The sequence below is a fragment of the Paroedura picta genome, chromosome 3, assembly GCF_049243985.1.
Source record: "Paroedura picta isolate Pp20150507F chromosome 3, Ppicta_v3.0, whole genome shotgun sequence".
NCBI lineage: Eukaryota > Metazoa > Chordata > Lepidosauria > Squamata > Gekkonidae > Paroedura > Paroedura picta.
The window spans coordinates 3,555,542-3,578,874 of NC_135371.1; the positions used below are offsets into that span (position 1 = coordinate 3,555,542).

General features: G+C 49.1%; 2 protein-coding genes across 2 annotated transcripts; both read right to left on the reverse strand.

Annotated features, from left to right (window-relative positions):
* Positions 1-757: 757 nt before the first annotated feature.
* LOC143834145 (uncharacterized) lies at positions 758-23,049 on the reverse strand. Its single transcript, XM_077330751.1, is given in 7 exon segments — positions 758-2,645; positions 13,772-13,807; positions 13,870-15,386; positions 17,660-17,786; positions 17,977-18,044; positions 19,418-19,601; positions 21,333-23,049. Coding segments are annotated over 7 exon segments (3,105 nt in total). The 5' UTR covers positions 21,771-23,049; the 3' UTR covers positions 758-1,910.
* LOC143834119 (zinc finger and SCAN domain-containing protein 21-like) lies at positions 5,086-10,174 on the reverse strand. The gene is made up of 3 exons (XM_077330719.1): positions 10,081-10,174; positions 7,552-8,042; positions 5,086-5,906 (listed from the first exon to the last, which is right to left on the reverse strand). Exons 2-3 carry the CDS (start codon positions 7,972-7,974, stop codon positions 5,700-5,702), a joined length of 630 nt encoding a protein of 209 aa, XP_077186834.1. The 5' UTR covers positions 7,975-8,042; positions 10,081-10,174; the 3' UTR covers positions 5,086-5,699.
* Positions 23,050-23,333: the final 284 nt, after the last annotated feature.

The following is a 23,333-nucleotide window of genomic DNA, read 5'->3' on the forward strand; positions in this document are numbered from 1 at the left end:
GTCGCCTGAAGCTCATCCCTGCAAAGACGGAGGTCCTGTGGTTGGCTGGAAGGGACCGTGGGAGGAAGTGTGGTGTGCACCTGGGTGGTGTGCAGCTCTCAGCAACGCACTCCGCCAAGAACCTGGGCGTGATCCTGGATGCTCCTCTTACAAAGGAAGCCCAGGTCACAAAGGTAACGTGGCTGGCATTTTACCACCTGGTGGAAGGAGCTCCCTGAGGAGATCAGAGCCCTGCCCCAAATTCCACAATTCCGCAGGGCCTGCAAAAGGGAGCTCCCCCACCAGTCATTTGCTTGAGGCTGACCAACTGAGAACATCTGCTGGGCCCCCCCCTTCAGACGCCCTCCCATGACTGAACAATTTGATATCCCCAGTGCTGTTGTTATTCATGTTGTGTTGTGAATTGTTACCTCAAAGATTGATGTGATGTTCTATTGAAATTTATATAATGTTGTAGATTGTTATAAAGTTCCATGTATAATGCAATATTCCATGTAAATTGCTCAGAGCCATAAAGAATAAAAATCCAAATAAACAAACAAACAATCTTGCAAGGTCTGCTAGTCTGAAATTGTGACAGGCAAAGGGGCATCCAAAGAGTTTCCAAGCAGACTGTGGATGTGAACCCCGACCGTGGCTCTTGAACTGGACTGACCCAAATCATGAATGGGGACAAACTGAGTCGAATTAATTCTTGCGTCCGCAAGAAAATTTTATTCCCAAGGCTACACACAACTGAAAAAAGACGTACCTCAAGAACTGTTGAAAACTTTAATGAACGCAAACACACAAAAACCCTGCTAAATGCAAAAAACACAATGCTTGATAGAGGTGAGAGAAAATCTGTTCTTCCTAAACGCAGTTTTGTCTTCTCTGACTTTCTCTTCAACCCCAATGAATCCTATTGACGCAGCTCTTTGGACTTCAGGTCGGTGACCCCCAAGACAGCTCAGAGCAGGCTGGACTGGGGAGGGAAGAGGGTTGGGTCGGGCCTCTACGGTTTGGTAGAGAGCAAGTTTGGTGTAGTGGTTAGGAGTGCAGACTTCTAATCTGGCATGACAGATTAAAGCTGTTCTGACTGAGCAGTGATATCAGGGCTCTCTCAGTCTCACCCACCCCACAGGGTGTCTGTTGTGGGGAGAGGAAAGGGAAGGCGACTGTAAGCCGCTTTGAGCCTCCTTCGGGTAGGGCAAAGCGGCATATAAGAATCAACTCTTCTTCTTCTTCAGCACAGCTTGCTCTCATCCCAGGAGGCTTGTGAATCAAGGATGCCGCCTGGTCAGATGTTGCCCGTAGCACAGAGAGTGCAGATATCCCTCACCCTCAGCTGGGCTATTTCCTCACAGGATTGGGGGGGGGGGGGAGAATGCTTTTGCCAGTTTTCTTCTACAGGGATGTTTCTCCCTTCTATGGATTCTTCGTAGGATATGGGAATCGGATCTGTGCCTCAAGCTCTTCCCACCTACGGATTATTTAGGAGGTTCTTCCCTTGTGGGGACTCCTCCAGGATTCAGGAGACGTGAGCAGCTCTTAAATTGCCTCCAACTCATCTGTGTTTTTTCCCTGTGAGATCGATTGGAAGGCTTCAAATGTGACTGAGATTCCTTCCACCATCCAAGAACTTTTACCATTTCTTCCAAGTTAGGGTTTATTTTCTGGGGAGATGCAAACATTCTGCAAGAGCTTATAGAGTGGGAATGCTTTATAGAGTCTGTTGTCTTTCAGGTGTGAAATAAGAGGAAAACTCTCTTAATGGGCTAAGCGGTTGCATGGTTTCTCAGTCTCTATGCGTTCTTAGATGCTGTAGAAGATTTCCATGCTGAGTGACAATCTATACTCTGAACATTCAAAGGGATTTCCCTCTTTCTGGGCTAATGCTGCTACTCAGTCTCTTTCCACACACTGAGCTCTCAAAATGTTTCTTCTATGTTGCTTCTTAGGCCCTGCTGAAGATTGCAATTGAAACTGAATCTCTCACCACACTCTGAGCATTCAAAAGGTTTCTCCCCTGTGTGAGTTCTCTGATGTCTCTGTAGATAATAACTTACACTGAATCTCTTTTCACACTCTGAGCATTCAAAAGGCTTCTCCCCTGTGTGGGTTCTCTGATGTCTCTGAAGGTGGTAACTCACACTGAATCTCTTTCCACATTCTAAGCACTCAAAAGGCTTTTCCCCTGTGTGAGTTCTCTGATGCTTCTGAAGATAATAACTTACACTGAATCTCTTTCCACATTCTGAACATTCAAAGGGTTTCTCCCCTGTGTGAGTTCTTTGATGGTTATGAAGACTGAAACGCATACTGAATCTCTTTCCACACTCTGAGCATTCAAAAGGCTTCTCCCCTGTGTGGGTTTTCAGATGGTATTGAAGACCATTGCTCTGACAAAATCTCTTTCCACACTCTGAGCATTCAAAAGGTTTCACCCCTGAGTGAATTCTCTGATGCTGTTGAAGTATTGTCCTCGTACTGAATCTTTTTCCACACTCTGAGCATTCAAAAGGTTTCTCCCCTGTGTGGACTCTCTGATGCTTCTTAAGATAGCCACTTTTATTGAATCTCTTTCCACACTCTGAGCATTCAAAAGGTTTCTCCCCTTTGTGAATTCTTTGGTGTACAAAGAGCTGTGATCTATTTAAGAAGTACTTAGCACACTGAATGGATTTACTTGACTTCGTTATTGTGTGGTTTGGAAAAGGTAGATCACCCTTTCTTTCACCTTGGTTCTCATCCATATGTACATCCAGCTTTCTCTCAGGTCTACCATGGATCATGACGTTTTCCTTTAAGTCTTCTTCATTAACTCTACTTGGCCTTTGCTGATGGAGTTCCTCACCCTCTTCATACCCAAGATCTTCCACTGCTGTAATAAACAGAGATTCTGTTAGCACCTGGGAGGGCTGGTAAGGTCTATGTGCTTACAGGAGGCCTTTCGACTGTCTAGCTTGGCTGCCCTTAACCATCCCCTCAACTTTCCCCAGAGTAGCTAATATTTAAGAATACAACCTTGCAAGTCACAGGTGAGTTCTTGTGCAGCAGGAGTTTCTGAGCCTCCAGTTTTCAAAAGCAGCTCAGAAATGTAACAGAAATCCCCATGGCTTTTCCTTGCCTATTCTCTTGACAAAACCTGGAAGAATACTCACACTCAGCCAGCTCGTGTGGGAACAAAAGAACCACCCACAGACTAGAATGGAGCTATGCTAACGTTATGCTCAAAACTGGTACAGAAAAACTTTATACTCATGCCATGCTAGAATGCTTTGAAATTTCCCTGACTCAACATAATGAACAATTTCATGTAGAGTAACTTAAGCTAAAGCTGGAATACTTATTCTGCAACAAGACCTGCCATCTAAAACAAATTATTTCAGGCATTATTAGACTAGATAGAACAGTTAGCGTTTCTTGTAGGTGCTGCTCGGGCAGGAAGAACAGTGACCTTGGCCTCCCCAGGCTGGTGTTCTTGACAGGATCGTTTCCCGATCACAGGCAGTGCGGGATGTTTGTGATCCCAAAGGGTATGTGGTGAAGGCTGAGAGCAGAGAAATGAGCGTCTGGTTCCTTCCACAGTCTTTCCCAGGGCCTCATGCTCTTTGCCTCCGGCCAGAGCACCTCCTCTAGCTGGGCGGATGGCCACAATTCTGGGCTCAGTTTCCCCTGGGCAAGAACACACCCAGGAAGCTGCCTTTGACTGAGTCTAACTCTTGGTCCATCAGCAGAGCTCTTTCACATCATGATCATTCTAACTGGAGATGCTGGGGGCTGGACCTGGGACTTTCTGCATGCCAAGTACATGCTTTGGGCTGCATGTGTTGGGCTGATCCTGCGTTGAGCAGGGGGTTGGACTAGATGGCCTGTATGGCCCCTCCCAACTCTGTGATTCTGTGGTACACGAACTGCCAGAGGACACCACCATCGAACCAAGGACTGGGACTGGCCTCAAAACGGTGTATTCTGATTTATGTCTCATCACAATGGCAGCAATTTTCCCCTTTGACGCCTTACCCAGAAGGGCCACGGTCTCGTAGTTCTCCAGCATGACTTCCCTGTGCAGAGCTCTCTGGCCCGGATCCAGCAGGGCCCATTCTGCCTCAGTGAAGGAGACGGACACCTCCTCAAAGGAGAAGGGTGGCTGAAAGGAAAAGCAGATTTCCCTGCACACCAGGCAGAGATGGCACAAGGGGAGGGAAGGCAGAGGATGCCCGGCTTGGCATGGGCAAAGGGAACGGCATTCAGAGGGTCTCTCCCCCGGACCCCTTGGACAGATGCAGGAGCAAGAGGTCCCTGAGAAAGGAGGCTGGGCCCGGCCTGTCCCTCCTACCTGGCCTGGATGGGATGCAGTCCTTCCCTCATTTCGGAACAGACGACAGCTCTGCAGAACGTCTCCACTGTCTGTTAATGACGCAAAGGAAGAAGGAAGTTTTGTTTTTTTTTGCTCCCTGCTTCAAACAGCCTTTTCCGAGGGTTGTGAAACCTTCCCCTCTGTACCCTCAACATGATTCTTAAGTTTTTTCACTTAATTCTCGGAGAGGCGGAAGAAAAACTCCAGATTACAGAAAAGCTCACGGATTACAAATGCTTCCAATACACTTCAGACTTCCACGAGATCTGAGTCTGGTCTGGGGGGAGGGAAAGGGGGGGCTGGACCTGACATCACATGACATGTGAACGTGACATTAGACCCAGATGTGACTGGAGCCCATTGGAAGGCTTGAATACATTTTCAGAGGGTTCCTTGGCACTCCCCCCCCCCAAACGCCGCTGGCCGCCCCCCTGAAGCAGCCAGAGTGCGCCCCCCTAATTCTATTTCTCACAGAAGCCGCCATCTGCCCTTATTTCTTACATTTATATACCGCCCTCCCTTCAGGCTCAGGGCCCTTTGCAGAGAACACGAACACCGTGTGACAGGTGCCATATAAGTTCGGTGACTGCTTCAGCTTCCTCAACGACAGGGGTAGTCAAACGGCGGCCCTCCAGATGTCCATGGACTACAATTCCCAGAAGCCCCTGCCAGCGAATGCTGGCAGGGGCTTCTGGGAATTGTAGTCCATGGACATCTGGAGGGCCGCCGTTTGACTACCCCTGCTAAACGGAAACAATTGAACCTTTGATTAATCACTGTATAACTGCTAACATGGAACGTTTCGACCACATTATTCGGAGCGGGCTTGCCCCACGATGTGACCACTGGCCCCGTCTGAGTCGGAGGCGGTTCTGGAGGACCAAGAGATGTTGTCCCTGGCCTCGACGAAACGCTTGGCGGAAGAGCTCCCTTTTGCAGGCCCTGCAGAACTGTGGCAGCTCTAACCCAGCCCGAATCGCCGCTGGGAGCTCATTCCGCCAGGAGGCCAAATGGGCTTCCGAGGGGCAAGGGGTCACCAGCCGGTTGGCGTTGGCCGAGCATCATGCTGTTTGGCAGGCACAGGCCGAGAGGCGGCCCCTCGTTTACACTGGCCCAGATGGCGCATGACCTTAGCACAGGCTACAGGCATGGAGAATGCCTTTATTCACCAGGCTGAATACACCACAGGCTATTCTCTTTTGAGCCCCCTCTTATGGAAAGAAAGTGAGACGGGAATGTTTCAGAACCGCCCTCCGTGAATTTGTCTAATTTCAGAGGGATCATAGTTAGTGGGCCTTGGGTCCACCGCTCTGCGTTGTGTTAAGAAATACAGAATTATTTTCCTGAAGAGAACTCTCTACCCATTGAGTTCACAGTGTGCCCCAATCGCATCCAGGCACGAGGAATCCTTACCACAGGAGAGCGCATCTGCTCTCTGCCCTTGCTCCAAGCAAGCTCCTTCCGCCTCTGGGAATGTACCTTCCGCCTTCACTGCCTGCTCCTCGGAAGGAGCTCCTTCCGCCTCAGGGCTTGTAGGTTCTACCTTCAGGGATAGTCCCAACATCTGGAAAGGCAGCAGGGGAAAGGGGCAAGAGATGGAATGGAGGAGACCAAGGAATGGGTCCTGCCCCACACCCAGACTCTGCCCCCTTCCATTGGCAGGCCTGGTGAGGTATCTGGAGGGAGAAGAAATCGTCCGGTAGAAGAATCTGCTGAAGGGGGCAGTGAAAGCCAGCTCTATCTACTGATGAATAGCTGGCCTTACACATCCCAGTTCCACCAGCCAGGTGTCTGGGGACCATGACAAGGTGGCTGCAACAGAGCCAAAGACGGAGGTCTATGGCTGGGGAAGAAGGGGTCCAGGAGACGAAGTGCCTCTCCCCTGCCTAGAGAGTGTGCAATTAATAACTTTGCACACCTTCATGAATTTGCGGGTGACCTTTGACCCTTCCCTCTTTACTTTGGCCCGGATTGCAAAGGTAGCGTGCCAAGCATTTTCCCACCCGTGTCTGGCAGAGCTCCTAGCGCCCTCCTGACATGACTGGAACCCACCTCCATGGGGCTCCCTGGTTTGTTTATGCCGTTCACACCACCTGGCTCACACTGAGGTATGCGTGAGTCCAAGTTGATCCTCTTGTGCTTGTTTCTCTGGGGGACAGATGCCAGGTCATGCCAGGCTCTTTGCTGGCATGGCTCTCTTCAAATGTTCCTCTTTTCTGTTGGGCAGGCCTCGGCTTCGAAGAAGGAAGGCCTCAGGGTCTCTGGATGGGGCTACAGTGGATTCCGAGGATGGCAGGAGTTCCCCCTCAATTGGGCATGCGAGGGAGGAGGGCCCTTGCCCTGGCGGGCTTTTATTTCCTCTTGGCTCTCCGACCCCTCAATTAACTACTTGAGATTCTGCACCTCTTTTAGTCGGTCGCCATACTGGAGAGCTCAGATGGGAATGGCCATCAACAGAACATGAAATAGATTGATTCAGATGAGTAGCCGAGCTGGTCTGAAGGAGCACAATAAAATCAGAGTTCCAGGGGCACCTTGAAGACCAAGAAAGATGTATTCAAGGCGTGAGCTTTCGAGTGCAAGCCCTCTTCCTCAGACTGAGTGCCTGCACTCGAAAGCTCATGCATTGAATAAATCTTTGTTGGTCTTAAAGGTGCCACCAGACTCTGATTTTATGAAATAGATTGGTTATTGCCACCCAAAAGAACCTCTGAGCATATATAAAGGTATAAAACCGGTGCCCAATGGAATTGCTCCAGAATTGGAGCAACTGGGCTGTCTGGGGAGAAGGGGAGGACTCCATGGCAAAAATCAAAGTTTTGAAAGAAATATAGGAATACATGGTCACAGCAGCTAGAATACACAGCAAAATGCAAAGCAGACGTATGTCCAAGCTTAGAAGAATGAGAAAAGGAGAAGTTTTGAATATATAAGGAAGTGGATTTTGAACAATTTGTGTTTTTTTTTTTCTTGTGAGGCATATAATAAACTTCTTTTGGACTTCGGAGTTTGGGAAGCTATGGGTAGTATGTAGAAATGATATATGGAACATGGAATATGGAGTAATGATGACATGAATAATGCAGTTCTTAAACAAGGCAGGTAATTCTCCCCTTTGGATGATTTGGACAAATGTCTGGCAGAGAATCTTTAGGTTAAGGCCAGATATCTTTGCTTGAATTGGACCCACCTGGAGGAAACCCCCTCACCTGTTCTACCTGCCTCTTCTCCTCCGCCTGGCTCAGGAGGAAGCCTTCGGCCAGGGCCACCGCCTGGGAGCTGCTCTCCGGCCCACATCCTCTCACCCAGCCCTGCATCTCCTGGGGCAGGAGGGCCAGGAACTGCTCCAGGATCACCAGGTCCAGGATCTGCTGCTTGGTGTGCCTCTCTGGCTCCAGCCAGCGGCTGCAGAGTCCGTGGAGCCGGCTGCAAACCTCTCGGGGCCCATCGGCCTCTTGGTAGCGGAAGTGCCGGAAGCATCGGCTGTGCACATCTGAGGCCACAGTGGCTGGATGCAGCATCTCTGGCCCAGCCCTTTCCCAGAATTCATCACCACTCCCAGCCTGGATAAGGCGAGGGCCTTTTGCTGCTGCCTGGCCCATCCCGGGTCCTCCAGGGCCCTCTTCTTCCATCTCCTTCCCCTTCTCTTGGGTCACCTCAGACTATGAAAAATTCCCTCAGCTGTGAACAGAGGCTTCTCCTTGGGGAAGGCGGGGGGGGGGGGGGGAGACAGAGAAAGACAGACAGCCATTTGACAAAAAGAAAAAATACACCACAGAAGTTCACAAAACTTCCTAACCTCAGGAGACAAGTAAGAATTGCCCTTGTAGATCCGAAGAAAGTGCTTCCTGTGCGTTTTGGTTGTTGTTGTTGTTGTTGTTATTATTATTATATTTATATACCATCCTCCGCCAGGACTGAGCCTTGGAGTGGTGGATTTTTTACTCTCTATGGTGAGCTCCGCATCTGGAATTATTCCGATGTATTCCTGGGAGCTTCACTTTTGTGATTTTTATGCCACCATCTTACAGGGATCTTACAGGGATTTCATAAAACTACACTCTGGCAGATATTATGATTTATTAGACCACGAATCAAAACCCTGTGGGTCAAAGCATGTTTGGTCATCCCCCGTGCAGCCACTGATGCTGGATGTGCAACGTTGCATAGATCCTGATTTTCATATTTTGTAATGCTGTTTCTAATCTTCTTAATGTGCATTAAGCAATAAATATTTCTATTCCAATTTTAATACACTCTTTTGCTCAACCTGACTTCTTTTGTCTGGTTGGGGTTTTGCTCCCTTTTTGTTTTGTATATTATAGCAGGGATCCTCAACCTGTGGTCCTCCAGATGTTCATGGACTACAATTCCCAGGAGCCCCTGCCAGCAAATGCTCATGGGAATTGTAGTCCACTGACATCTGGAGGACCACAGGTTCTACCCCTGTATTATAGAACAGTTGACCATGTTGTCACCATCAGGGTTAGAACTGTTGTCCGGAAGTGCTGTTGGCTGCTGACACTACTGTTACTATTGTGTTGCTGGAAGTTGTTGAATTGTGCTGATCCTGATGCTCCTGCTCGCTTTGCCAATTGAGCTCCTTTGAGTAAGCCTCTTTGGTTCTGAGGAATGGTTTCATATCTTCGGTTCGGCTCTTTAAGGATGTGACAAGCTTAATCTCTCACAACGGTGGTTCAGGTCTGTCCTAGGGGCTAATTTTATATATTGTAGAACAGTTTAACTTCATTTTGCCATATTGCAGGGAAGTGAGGCTGAGAGAGCCTTGATATTACTGAAGAAGGAGTTGGTTCTTATATGCCACTTTTCTCTACCCGAAGGAGTCTCAAAGCGGCTTACAGTCGCCTTCCCTTTCCTCTCCCCACAACAGACACCCTGTGAGGTGGGTGAGGCTGAGAGAGCCCTGAGATTACGGAAGAAGAAGAGTTGGTTCTTATATGCCGCTTTTCTGTACCCGAAGGAGTCTCAAAGCGGCTTACAGTCGCCTTCCCTTCCCTCTCCCCACAACAGACACCCTGTGGGGTGGGTGAGGCTGAGAGAGCCCTGAGATTCCCGCTCGGTCAGAACAGCTTGATCAGTGCCGTGGGGAGCCCAAGGCCACCCGGCTGGCTGCATGAGGGGGAGCAGGGAATCCAACCTGGCTCAGCACTCCTACACCTAGCTGGCTCTCACCAAGCTGGAAGGTTTAGTGCCTCTGTTTGGCTCTTTCAGGATGCTACTACAAGCTTAGCCTCTCAGGACGTCTCGTTTCCGCCTGTTCTAGGGCTCATTCTTAGGGTAGAAAGGAGACCCATTAACCCGTGTCTGCATCTCTTCTACAGGACCGAGGCACTAGGCAAGATCTCCGTCCGTCCGAGTGACCGGCGGAGGGGTAGGGGAAGGGGTGGGAAGACTGGCCTTCTTCACGCAGAGCTGTTTTTTTTGTCTCCCGCTTTCCACTTTCTCAGAGCCTCCTTTTCCGGGAGCCGGGGTTAGGGGGCTGCTGGTCTCGCCTCCTCCACCTTCCTCCTTCCCACAACAACCCTCAGAGGTAGGCCAGGCGGAGAGGAGGCTCTGCTCACCCCCACCCTGCAAGGTGTCTTTCTTTGGCGTCCCTTTCTTTGATCCCTTTATGGCCCTTCTGCCAACCCCCCCCCCCCCCCAAAAAAAGACCCCTATTTACAGAGTGGAGCAAATCAGGATCTAACCCCCCCCCCCCCCCAAGAACAATGACTGACTTGCAAGGGAGGCCCCCGTCGGTCCAGCTGCCAGACTCCTTTCTGCTCCGGCGCATCTGGAGCTCCTCCCCAATTTTGGCAATCCGGAAGCGACCTCCCCCCCCGGTCCCCCCCCCCCAAGAGCGGAAGAGCCTCTCTTGCAAAAGCCTCCCTCCCCTTAACCCTGGCAGGGCCGGACCCACCTGCAAAAGGACCGGGCTGCAGCCGCTGCGGCTCAATGGGGCTCCTCGGGAGCAATCCCGCTACCCCCCCCCCCGCAGGCGGCGCAGAAAGAAGGGGGCGGGGGGGGCGGGATGAAGGCGGAGGGAGCCCTGGAAGCTGATCTACTTTTCACTCCCCCCCCGTTCCAATAGGGGTGCTGTCAGCGGGAGGGGATGCCATCCTCCCGGCAGGGCCTGGAGATCTCCCGGAATGGAACTGATTCCTCCGGCACCCGACCCCCCTGCGGGGAAAACGGCTCCTCCGGGCAGGGCCGGGGGGTCTCCTTCCTGGTTCCCGCGTGACTTTAAAGTGGGGTGGCCAATCTGTGGCTGGTCTCCAGAGGTCCGTGGACTACCAGTCCCATGAGCCCCTGCCAGCTGGAACAGATCCATAAAGATTTGGGAATTCCGCCTTTTTTAGTTCTAAAGTATTGTTCCCAAGTGTCTGTCGTGCTTCCTACTCGCCCCCCCCCCTACTCTTATTTCTTTAATGCAGTGGCTCTCAACCCTTTAATCCGGTTCCTCCTGTTGAGGTGACCCCCAACCATAAAATGATGCAAGGGTTCTTTCACGGAAATTAAACCGAAATTGACCAATGGCGTGAAGATCCATGGTTCAGGATTGTAGATAATTTGTTTTCTTCTCTCCGGGGTTTCTTAGTTCAGTTCTGCCTCTTGTCCCACCAGGCTGGTCTCGCTCTTTTCCGCTGCGCCAGGGAGAAGAGCGCTCTACTTCAATCTACCCTGCAAGGCTGTTGTGTGGATGGTGCACCCCCCCAGCCAAGCTGCCTGCCCTGCCGCGACCCCTGTGAAAGAGTCGTTTGACCCACAAAGGGATCCCGACCCCCAGGTTGAGAGCCAGTTTGGTGTAGTGGGTAGGAGTGCGGACTTGTAATCTGGCATGCCAGGTTTTTTGGCCTGGCAAGATAGGGGCAGGACTTCTGCTTTTTCCTTCCTAAAATATTGGGATTCTAAAGCATCTCACTGTTTTTGTTTTGTTTTTTTGCTTAATACCCATTCTGGCCCAGGGTGTTCCAGAGGCTTTTGGGCCTGGTAAGGACTTAAAAGGTGTAGGATTTTCCACCTTTCAGTTTCTAAAATATTGTTCTCAAGTGTCTGTAATGCATCCCACTGGGTTGTTGGCCTTTCAGGGCCATTACACCTTTCCCTGTCCCCAACCACCGCCCGGCACCCTTGGTTTCTCTGAGTTATAGGAAGGGGCCTTTTCAGGGCTGTTTTGGCCCTTGAAGGAGGACTCATGGGAGTCAGGCCTCCACAGGGTCACGAGTTCCAAGGGCGGGGGATTCCAGGAGATTTGGCTGTACGGTGGGCTTTGGGGACGTGAGTGACAGTCTGCCTTTCTCGTTTGGATTACACAGAGAGTGTCCATTCAACCAACCAGATGGGGCAGTCCCTGAATGCCACAGTCGGATGAGGGTTGTAGAATGAAAAGCGGGACCAAAGCCAAGCTGAGTCTTCACCCGACACCGTGAAGGTGAGGGGGCAGCCACAGGAAAGGCACCTGTGCAGGGGGTTGTTGATTTTTCCCATTTGCAGGCAAAATTATTATTTTATTATTATTTTTGCCACAAAGTTATAAGAACAGAAACCGTCATTTAGCTATCTGCTCTGACATCAAGCCCTTTCTGTCCCAACGTGCCTCCCCTCACACCCACACTGAGAGTTGCCAAATTGTCACCCTCTCACCCCATGGGTAGAGGTCTCCTTGGAGCTCTTTACTCAGTCTTGGCTTTCTATAACTCCCACCTTAGAGACTGGATCTTCAAAAGTGATGCCCAGTTAGACAGAATGCAAATTTTGGAAATTAAGTCAGCATCCTGGTTCAAGCGGTTTAAATAGGACCACCGTAGATTCTCTGATCTTATTAAGTTTACTAACCATAATCTCAGAGCAGCTTTTACATCACTTTGATTCGAAATGATGTCCACAAAGGTTTTGGCTGGCCGTTTTAGCTGTATGCCAAAAAAACAGCGATTTTGTATTTGCGGTGCAAAAGCTCTGGAGGATTTACCCCACTGCATGCTTGACTGCTTACTTTACGCTGAACCCAGGGCCAAATTCCTTAATGAGATCTTACGAGGCACTAACCTCCCCTCTGTTGCTGAAAAGACTATCTTCTATCTGACCATGTTGATAATGTAACACATAAAACCCCTCTATTTCCTTTGGCTGCGAGGAAAATAAGGGCCAACATTATTACCGCTAAGGCAGGCCCCTAATACTCTTACACTTCTTACAAAGTCATGGATGCTGTTTCAGTTCTTTGGTCTTAAATTTTATATTTATATACAGCTCCTTTAATTTACTGTTTATAAATTTGAATTTTATATTTTGTAAAGGCCTATGGATATATACAAATAAAATTATCTATCTATCAGTCTTGGCTTTCAGCATCCTAAATATTTTGTTGTCCTATGCAAACAGGTCCACTACGCAACTCTCCCCTGATTACGGATAAGTCAATAGGACCATCCCCAATGCCTTGTGGGACCCCACTGCTGACTCCCTCGCAATGATTCCTACTCGTTGCTCCCTGCCATTTAACCACTCGTGGTGCTAAGAAGGCGGGTCGGATGGCTAGTCCAGGAAATAAGAAAAAACTCCAGCCAATTGGCCCCGCTTAATCCTCCCTATTTTTATTTTGTTCTTTTAAATGTTCACATCTTGAGATTCCCTTATAGGGAAATATCGATTCTTTCAAATAATATAAAGTATGAACCAAACAACAGCCACCAAAACGTGTTCCGGATAAATGATATAATTCTATTTCCCGTTTTCAATGTCTTTCTTCTTCAGTGGAATTATTTCAAATATATAAAGTTTAATTCTTTCAGCTGTTTCATATACCCCCAGAAGGTTTGAGCTGGTCAGGACGTTTAACATTTCTTCCTTGTTGCAGTATATTTTATGTGGAGATTCAAATATTCTACAAGAGTTTATATAGTGTGAATGCATTATATCAGTGGTTCTCAATATTCTTAATGCCACGACCCTTTACTACAGTTCCTCATGTTGTGGTGACCCCCAACCATAAAATTATACAAGTGTTCTTGCACAGAAATTAAACTGAAACTGACCAAGGGTGTGAAGATCCATTGTTCGTGATTGTATATAAATTGTGGGTTTTTTGTCCAGGGTTTCACAGTTCAATTCTGTGTCTTGTCCCACCATGCCAATCTCGCTCTTTTCCGCTGCTCCAGACAGATGAATGCTCTATCTCGATCTACCCTGCAAGGCTGTTGTGTTGATAGTGCCCCCCAGCCAAGCTGCTTGCCCTGCCATCACTCCTGTACAAGGGTCATTCGACCCCACAAAGGGGTCCCGACCCCCAGGTTGAGAACCACTGCTTTATATAGTATGTTATGTTACAGGTGTGAAATAAGATAAATGCTCATTTCATGGGCTAAGCAGTTACACGGTTTCTTCTTGTGTGGGTTCTTAGATGCTGAAGATTTCCATGCTCTATGAAGCTCCACACTTTGAGCATTCTAAAAGCTTTTCCTCTGTGTTCTCTAATGCTGTTACTCAGTCTCTTTATACACTGTTTACCCACAAAATGTTTCTCCTATGTGGGTTCTTTGATGTTGCTGAAGAATCCCCCTCACACTGAACTTCTTTCAACACACTGATCATTCAGGTTACTCCCCTGTGTGAATTCTTTGATGTTGCTGAAGACGGATACGCTGAATGAATCTCTTTCCACACACTGAACATTCAAATGGTTTCTCCCCTGTGTGAATCATCTGATGATCTTGAAGAGTCCTACTCCGACTGAATCTTTTTCCACACTCTAAGCATTCAAAGGGCTTCTCCCCTGTGTGAGTTCTCTGATGTTGGTGAAGATGACTACTCTGAATGAATCTCTTTCCACACACTAAACATTCAAAGGGTTTCTCCCCTGTGTGAATTCTCTGATGCTGTTGAAGACTATTACTCTCACTGAATCTCTTTCTGCACTCTGAGCATTCAAAGGGTTTCTCCCCTGTGTGAATTCTCTGATGGTGTTGAAAAGTTCTACTCCAGGCAAATCTCTTTCCACAGTCTGAGCATTCAAAGGGCTTCTCCCCTGTGTGAGTTCTCTGATGTTGCTGAAGATAGGTACTCTGAATGAATCTCTTTCCACACAGTAAACATTCAAAGGGCTTCTCCCCTGTGTGGATTCTCTGATGCTGTTGAAGTCTATTCCTCTCACTGAATCCTTTTCCGCACTCTGGGCATTCAAAGGGTTTCTCCCCTTTGTGAATTCTCTGATGGTGTTGAAAAGTTCTACTCCAAGCAAACCTCTTTCCACACTCCAAGCATTCAAAAGGTTTCTCCCCTGTGTGAGTTCTCTGATGTTGCTGAAAATAGGTACTCTGGATGAATCGCTTTCCACACTCTAAGCATTCAAAGAGTTTCTCCCCTGTGTGAATTCTCTGATGCTGTCGAAGAGTTCTACTCCAACTGAATCTCTTCCCGCACTCTGAGCATTCAAAAGGTTTCTCCCTTGTGTGAGTTCTCTGGTGTTGTTGAACACTGCCACTCCGATTGAATGTTTTTTCAGACTCTGAGCATTCAAAAGGCTTCTCCCCTACGTGGGTTTTTAGATGGCATTGAAGAACATTGAATTTATGGAATCTCGTTCCAGACTCTGAGCATTCAAACGGTTTCTCCCCTGTGTGAGTTCTTTGTTGCTGTTGAAGACTGCCACTCCAATTGAATCTATTTCCACTCACTAAGCATTCAAAAGGTTTTGTCCCTGTGTGCGTTTTCAGATGTCTTTGAAGAACTCCTCTCTCACTGAATCTTTTTCCACACTCCGGGTGTTCAAAGAGTTTTCCCCCTTTGTGTTCTCTTTGGTGTAAAACGAACTGTGATCTATTGCTGTACTTTCCACACTGAATGGATTTACTTGACCTCATTATTCTGCGGTTTGAACAATACGGATTATGCTTTCTGCCATCTTGGTTCTCCACCATACAGACGCTTTGTTTTCTCTTAGGCCTGTCTTGGATCCTGACGTTTTCTGTTAAATCTTCATCGTTAATTCTACTTGGCCTTTGCTGATGGAGTTCCTCATCCTCTCCGTTCCCCTGATCTTCCACTGCTGGAATAAACAGAGAGATCCTGTTAGCACCCAAGGGGGCTGGCCAGGTCCAAAGGCATCTATGTGGCTGTATCAGGAAAGAACTGATAGCCCTTCGGCCTCATCCAGCTTGGCTGACCTTAACTACCCCTCCACCTTTCCCAAAACTGCTAGCATTTAAGACTCCCTCACTCCCTCAAGAGCCACACCTGAGGTCTTCCTCTGGAGTTTCTGAGCCTCGAGATCTGAAATGTTGCTCAGAAGGGAAACAGAGATCCCCTATGGCTATTCCTCGCCCCTTCCCTTGACAAGACAGGGAAGAAAACTCACTCTGAGCCCATTCCTTTGGGAATGAGCTCTGCTCGTGGCATTCCCTTGAGGAACTCTGCAGCCTTCCCTTGGGTGCAATGCCACTCTCCTTCCCCAACACAGTCTCTCTGGAACATCTTCCCTCTTTTGCAGAAAGAGAGATGGAGAGATGGGGGGAAGAGGGGAGCCATGACGAGGCACGAGCACCCCACATCTCCAGCCTCTAGACACCAACCGTGTTTCAGAAGCCCCAGCAGGAGCTGGCTTCCCAACCTGGTCTGCTGAGCCTATCGAGCAACAACGTAAGAAGCCACACTTCTTGCTGGAACACTCTCCCAAATGGGATCAGGCCTGGGGGAATCCTCTCCCTAATGAGACCTGGGTCATGCGGGACTTAAAGCAGTTCCACTGGACCTACAAGACAGATTTGGAGACTGCTGCTGCTTCTAATCTACTGTTCCTTGACATGCAGCCAGCTGGATGACCTTGGGCTAGTCACAGTCCTTATAGTTCTGTTTTCACAGAGCTCTCTGAACCTCACCTATCTCACGGGGTGTTTCTTGTGGGGAAGAGGATGGAAAGGCAACCGTCAGCCGCTTTGAGGCTCTTTTGGGCAGTGAAGAGTAGGGTGTAAAACCCAACTTTTCTTCTTGTTCCACTGGGCCTAGCGTTGAAGCCCATAGTCCACCAACGAACCTGGCCTCCCTATGCGTTCACACATAGCTGAAGGCAGAGAAGCAGGTTCATCCAGCATTGTCCAGCCACTATGGACACATCCTGTTCTCACACTTGATGAAGAAGACAGAACTCTCCTAAGCCAGGATGGATAATGTTGAAATACGTGGTTTTAACTACATTTTAATGTTAATAATTTTTAATTTAACTAAATTTAATTTATGATTTGTTTTTATTGCATTCTGTTATGATGTCAACCACCCTGACTCCTTGGGATGGGTGGCACAGTCAATCAATCAATCAATCAATCAATCAATCAATCAATCAATCAATCAATCAATCAATCAATCAATCAATCAATCAATCAATCAATCAAATTTGCATTGCAGGATGGAGAGGCTGGCTGCTCAAGGCAGACCAGGCCTCCGAGATGCCTTGCAGAATCCAGCCTGATTACTGGAGCTGTTCATTATTACAGGCAGGTCAGGGATGTCTCTCCCTGTTGTACCTGGAAACTTGACAGGTAGAGCAACTTAGGCTACAGCTGGAATACTTACTTCTGAAACAAAACGTGACATCTAATACCAAGTATTTCACGGATTAGATAGAACAGTTAGTGTTTATTGTTTTTCCGTTCCTGAACTGCAGAAACTGTGCTGTTTAGTGATGTCTTATCTTCAATAAAGGGGCCTGCTTGACTTGCCTGCCCTCTCCTCTTGAACCTTCTGAACTGGCTGCTGCTCAGATACAAGGAGTAGGAACTCCAGGGGAGCCAGGCTTGTGTTCTTCATAGGATCATTGCCAGATCAAAGGCAAAGCAGATGTCTGTAATCCCACCCCCCCCCCAGGGGGAATAGTGTGTGGTAAAAGCTGGTAACGTAAAAATGACCATCTGGCTCCATACAGAGTCCTTTTGAGGGCCTCATGTCTTTTGCCTCAGGCCAAGGCACCCCCTGCCACAACTCTGCCCCCAGTTGCCCTGAGCAGGTGTACACATGAGGCTGCCTTTGGCTGGATCCAACCCCTGGTCCCTTGGAGTCAGTCCCGCCTCCTCAGTCCACCATCGGATCTCGAGGGTCTCCGGCAGGGGCCTTTCCCTTCAACACCTACCTGACCCTTTTAACAGGAGATGCTGGGGATTGAACCTGCGGCCTTCTGCATGCCAGGAACAGGCACTGCCAGGGAGCAGGAGCCCCTCCACAAGTAACTAAGACCAGCTGTGAAGTGGTGTATTTCTCTTAAATATATTGATTCATATTTCACCACAATGGCAGCAATTTGCCCCTTTGACTCCTAGGAAAGGTCCTTACCCAGAAAGGCCATGCTCTCGTAGTTCTCCAGCATGACTTCCCTGTGCAGAGCTCTCTGGCCCGGATCCAGCAGGGCCCATTCTGCCTCGGAGAAGGAGACGGATACGTCCTCAAAGGAGAAGGGAGGCTGAAAGGAAAAGCAGATTTCCCTGCACACCAGGCAGAGATGGCACACGGGGAGAGAAGGCAGAGGATGCCCGGCTTGGCATGGGCAAAGGGAATGGCATTTAGTGGATCTCTCTCCCGGACCCCTTGGACAGATGCAGGCGCAAGGGGCCCCCTGAGAAAGGAGGTTGGGCCCAGCCTGTCCCTCCTACCTGGCCTGGATGGGATGCAGCCCTTTCCTCATTTCGGAACAGACGACAGCTCAGCGGAACCTCTCTGCCTGGTTGTGAGACAAAGGAAGAAGGAAGGCTTGTTTGTTCCCTGCCTCAAAAACCCCCTACCCAGGACTGTCCATCCTTCCCCTCTGTACCTCAATTCGATTTTAAGCCTTTTTACTAAATTCTGGGGGAGGCAGAAGAGAGGCTTTTTGGATTATAAAGGCTTCCAACATAGTCCAGACTTCTGGGGGGGGGGCTCTGTCTGGTCTTGGGGGGAGTGGGGGCTGGAATTGACGCTGTCTGACACCTCACCGTCACTTTTGGTCCAGATGTAACTGGAGCACTTCTGGAGACTCAAAGATAACATGAAGGAGTTTTCAGGGTGTCTCTTAGCGTGATTTTAAGCCAGAGGCAGCATCAACCTGACACCCCATCTGTCCCAGCCCCTCCCCCAAGTCTCCAGGGTGCCAGACCGTGGCTTGACATCCCTTCTACAGCAGCCGATTTCCCGCAGAAGTCCGCCAGCTGCCCTCATAAGCATAGATCTCAATTTTCCCCAGTGGTTTTGGGCCCTAGAGACTGGTCTTCAGAGCTCTGCTGCTCCAGAAGACTGGGGCTCCCTTTCTTTGCCTGGCCGAATAACTGTGTCCAAATTTAGATTCCAGTGGGTAGCCGTGTTGGTCTGAAGTAGCACAGTAAAATCAGAGTCCAGTAGCACCTTTAAGACCAACAAAGAATTATTCAGGGCAGATTCAAAATCAGACTCTAGTAGCACCTTTAAAAAGGTAAAGGTAAAGGTATCCCCTGTGCAAGCACCGAGTCATGTCTGACCCTTGGGGTGACGCCCTCCAGCATTTCCATGGCAGACTCAATACGGGGTGGTTTGCCAGTGCCTTCCCCAGTCATTACCGTTTACCCCCCAGCAGCAAGCTGGGTGCTCATTTTACCGATCTCAGAAGGATGGAAGGCTGAGTCAACCTTGAGCCGGCTGCTGGGATCGAACTCCCAACCTCATGGGCAGAGCTTTCAGACCACCTTTCAGCCGCTTACCACTCTGTGCCACAAGAGGCTCTAGCACTTTTAAGACCAACAAAGATTTATTCAAGGGGTGAGCTTTCGAGTGCTTGCACTCAAAAACTCACACCTTGAATAAATCTTTGTTGGTCAAAGGTGCTACTAGACTCTGATTTTATTCTGCCCAGGTTTGTCAACCTTTGCTTGTTTGAGCCATCTCTTAACGAAAGAAGGTGAGATGCAAATATTTTAATTAAGTGGAGGAAGTGCCCTCCTTAAACAGGTCTAATTTCTTTTTAGAGGCATTACAGAGTGGCACAAACCAGCTCTACGTTGTGTGAAGTATTTAATTTTTTTCCTAACCGGAACCCTCTGCCCATCAAATTCACGGTGTGCCCCAATTGCATCCAGGAGCCCTTACCGCAGGAGAGGGCGTCTTGGACAGGCTCCATGGCCTGCACCCCCTGCCCTTGCTCCAAGCAAGGTTCTTCCGCCTTGGGGGATGTACCTTCCGCCTGCATAGCCTGCTCTCTCTGCCCTTCCTCAGATGGAGCTCCTTCCGCCTCAGGGATTGTCCCTTCTATCTTCAGGGATGGACCCAACATCTGAAAAGGCAGCAAGGGAGAGGGGAAAGAGATGGAATGGAAGAGACCAAGGAATGGCTCCTGTCCCAGTCTAAGATTCTGCCCCCTTCCAGCAGACCAGGTGAGGTATCTGGAGGGAGAAGTAATCTCAGGGCTCTTTCAGCCTCCCCTCCCTCACAGGGTGTCTTTTGTGGGGAGAGGAAAGGGAAGGGGATTGTAAGCCCCTTTGAGACTCCTTCAGGTAGAGAAAAGCGGCATATAAGACCCAACTCTTCTTCTTCACCCTACGAGGGAGGAAGGACCTCATCCTGGTAGTTCTTCCTTTCCTTCTTGCTCGCCAACAATTCAATTAACAATTCGAGATGCTTCACCCATTTTGCTGGGTTGCTATACTGGGGACGTTGGGTGGGAATGGGTTTTAATGCTTTTACTGTTTTTTATTGTACTTATGTTTTAACTACAGTTTTTCATTCGTCAGCCGCCCTAGCCCTGCTAGGGAAAGCCGGTGTAAAATCTAAAGTGTCGATCAATAAACAGAAGTTCTTTCTTACTCCTGTAAATGTAAATGTAAAAGACCTTTTGTTTTTGTTGAACATTAAAATGACCAGGTGAGTTTTGTTTATACAACTTCTGTTATACAATGAAAAATGATTATTGTCACGCAGAAAAAAAACCCTAAGTGTCAAACCAGTGCCTTAGACGGTTGCCAACCTCCAGGTGGGGCCTGGAGTCCTCCCAAAATTGCAACTGACTGCCCACTGACAATCAGTTCCCCTAGAGACTGGGGAGGGACTCTACATCCGTTGTCCCACCTCAGCCCTTCTTGTCCCCAAACTGAGCCTTTCCCAGAATCCACCAGGAATCTGCCATCCAGGAATCACCAACCCTAGGAACACCAAGAGGCCTTTCCTCTTTTTTGCCCTGCTCCTGGCTTGGCCTCTCTAGCAAATGGCTCTGTGAATTTAACCCTATCACTGCTGCAGACAGGAAAAATGCATCCTCTTCAGGAGGCTCTTCAGATAGGGAGCTGCAGCCTCAGGGTAGTCAGTGGGGCTGCTCTGCACAGGAAGGCGCTTCTGGAGTCTGCTGGTGGCTCTCAATGCCTGCAGCTCATATAAGGACCCTAAAACTCACTTGGGGGAGGGGTTCAAGTGGGTAGCAGGGCTGGTGTGAAGTAGCACAATAAAACCAGAGTCCAATAGCACCTTGAAGGCCAACAAGGATTTATTCAGGGTGTGAGCTTTCAAGGAAGAATGCTTGCACTCAAAAGCTCACACCCTGAATAAATCTTTGTTGGTCTTCAAGGTGCTACTGGACTGATTTTATTGGAGGGTTAGACATTGCTGGATGAGGCTCTTCTTGAAATAGGTGGGCATCAATGACTCAATTTCTCCAATGCAACCAAGTGCCCATCACAGATTTTTTAGCAATATTTTTAGGAGGGAAGAGACAGAGCCCAGATTTTAAGGAAGGAAACTATACTGGGACTCCCCCCCCCCCCGCTTTATTGTGAGATATATAATAATGGACTTTTAACTTCTGAATATATTGGAAGCTGTAACTAGTATGTAGAAATGAGATACACAGCATCGAATATGTAGTAATGATGAAATTCATAAAATAGTTGTAAAATACGAAGTTAAATCTCCCCTTTGGGTAATTAACATTTAAAAGTAATGTCTGGCAGGGGATCTTTAGGATAAGGCAAAATATCACTATTGCATTAGACCTACCTGGAGAACAGCCACTCACCTGGTCCACCTGCCTCTTCTCCTCCACCTGGCTCAGGAGGAAGCCTTCGGCCAGGGCCACTGCCTGGGAGCTGCTCTCCGGCCCGCATCCTCTGACCCAGCCCTGCATCTCCTGGGGCAGGAGGGCCAGGAACTGCTCCAAGATCACCAGGTCCAGGATCTGCTGCTTGGTGTGCCTCTCTGGCTCCAGCCAGCGGTTGCAAAGTCCGTGGAGCCGGCTGCAAACCTCTCGGGGCCCATCGGCCTCCTGGTAGCGGAAGTGCCGGAAGCGTCTGCAACGTTCGTCTGAGCTCATGGTGTCCGGTTGTAGGATCTCTGGCAAAGTCCCTTTCCAGAAGTCAACCCCACTCCCAACTTGGATGGGACGAGGGCTTCTGCCTGCTCTCTTGCCAATCCCAGGGCCCTCTTCTTCCATCTCCTTCCCCTTCTTTTGGGTCATTACAGACTATGAAAAGAAGCCTAATTTGGCTCTGAAGAGAGGCTTCTCCCTTGGGGAAGCAGAGGGGGGCAGAGAAAGTGACAGAAAAGAAAAAAAGAATAGACTACTGAATTTCACAAAATTTCCTTTGCTCAGGAGACAAGTGAGAATTGTCCTGGTGCATCTGAAGAAAAGTGCTTCTTGTGGGATGTACAACACTTTCTTTTGGTTATTGCTGTTGTTGTTGTTTTTGTTGTATTTATATTTATATACCGCCCTCCCCAAAGGCTCAGGGCAGTTCACCTAAAACAGAACAGGAACCATATAGATAACTTAGATTAACACACATGGATCACAGGACTGTGTCTTTTCCTTGTACAGAGTGGTGGATTTTTGACTCTTTATGGCGAGCTCCGCATCTGGAATTATTCCTATGTATTCCTGGGAGCTTCACTTTTGTGATTTTTATGCCACCATCTTACAGGGATTTCATAAAACTACACGCTGGCAGATATTATGATTTATTAGACCACCAATGAAAAACCTGTGGGTCAAAGGATGTTGCTGTATGTGCAATATTGCATAGATTCTGATTTTTATATTTTAGTGCTGTTTTTAATCATCTTAATGTGCATAAATAATACACATTTGTATTCCAATTTTAATACACTCTTTTGCAAAAACCGTTGGGTTCCTGACTTCTTTCGCCAGGCTGGGGCTTTGCCCTCTTTTCATTTTGGATATGGCAAAACAGTTTAACATCATTTTGCCATGAGGCAAGCCAAACTCTTTGAGTAGGCCTCTTGGGTATTTAGGGACGGTTCAGTGTCCCTGTTGGGCTCTTTAAGGGTGCAACTACAGGACACGGTTTCTGCCTGTCCTCGGGGCTAATTCTTAAGCTAAAGTGGAGCCCCCCAAAGGAAAAGAGGAATCAGAGACCCCTTAACCACGCTGGGCACCTCTTCCCCTGCACTGAAGGGTCCCTCCCAGGAGCTCGGATCTGCTGCTGGTCTCCGGCCGCACAACAACCCTCAGAGGCAGGCCAGGAGGAGAGGAGGGCCTTGCCCGCCCCCCATTGGCCCTTCCGTCCACCAGGGATCCACCCTCCAAGAAAACCCCTTACTTAGAGGGGTGCAACACGGATGCCGCCTTCCTCCCTTCCACGATCCCCCGCAGCAAGGGCTTACTCGCAAGGAAGCCTCCCCGCGGTCCGGCAGCCGGGCTCCTTTGTGCTCTGGCGGATCCGGAGCCCTTTCCCCCCTTTTCGCAATTAGGAAGCCCCCCCCCCAAGAGCGGAAGCGCCTCTCTTGCAAAATCCTCCCTCCCCTTAACCCTGGCAGGGCCGGACCCACCTGCAAAAGGACCGGGCTGCAGCCGCTGCGGCTCAATGGGGCTCCTCGGGAGCAACCCGCGCGGGACCCAAAGGAAAGGAGCAAGGAGGGGGGGATTAAAGCCAGCCAGAGGCCAAGGGAAGCCGCCCAACTTTTCATGCTCCTTCGCAGGGTTTGCTTCTATTGCGAAGGGCTGCCAACCTCCCGGCGGGGCCTGGAGAATCCCGCTGCAGCCCCAACCCCCCCCCCCCCG

Coding starts and splice junctions, on each gene's coding strand:
- LOC143834119 (XM_077330719.1), bottom strand. CDS start 7,974: ATGGAAGAAGAGGGCCCTGGAGGACCCGGGATGGGCCAGGCAGCAGCA. Junction 5,907..7,551: donor AGAAGAGGCAGGTAGAACAG/GTGAGGGGGTTT, acceptor CTGCCTTTCCAG/ATGTTGGGACTATCCCTGAA.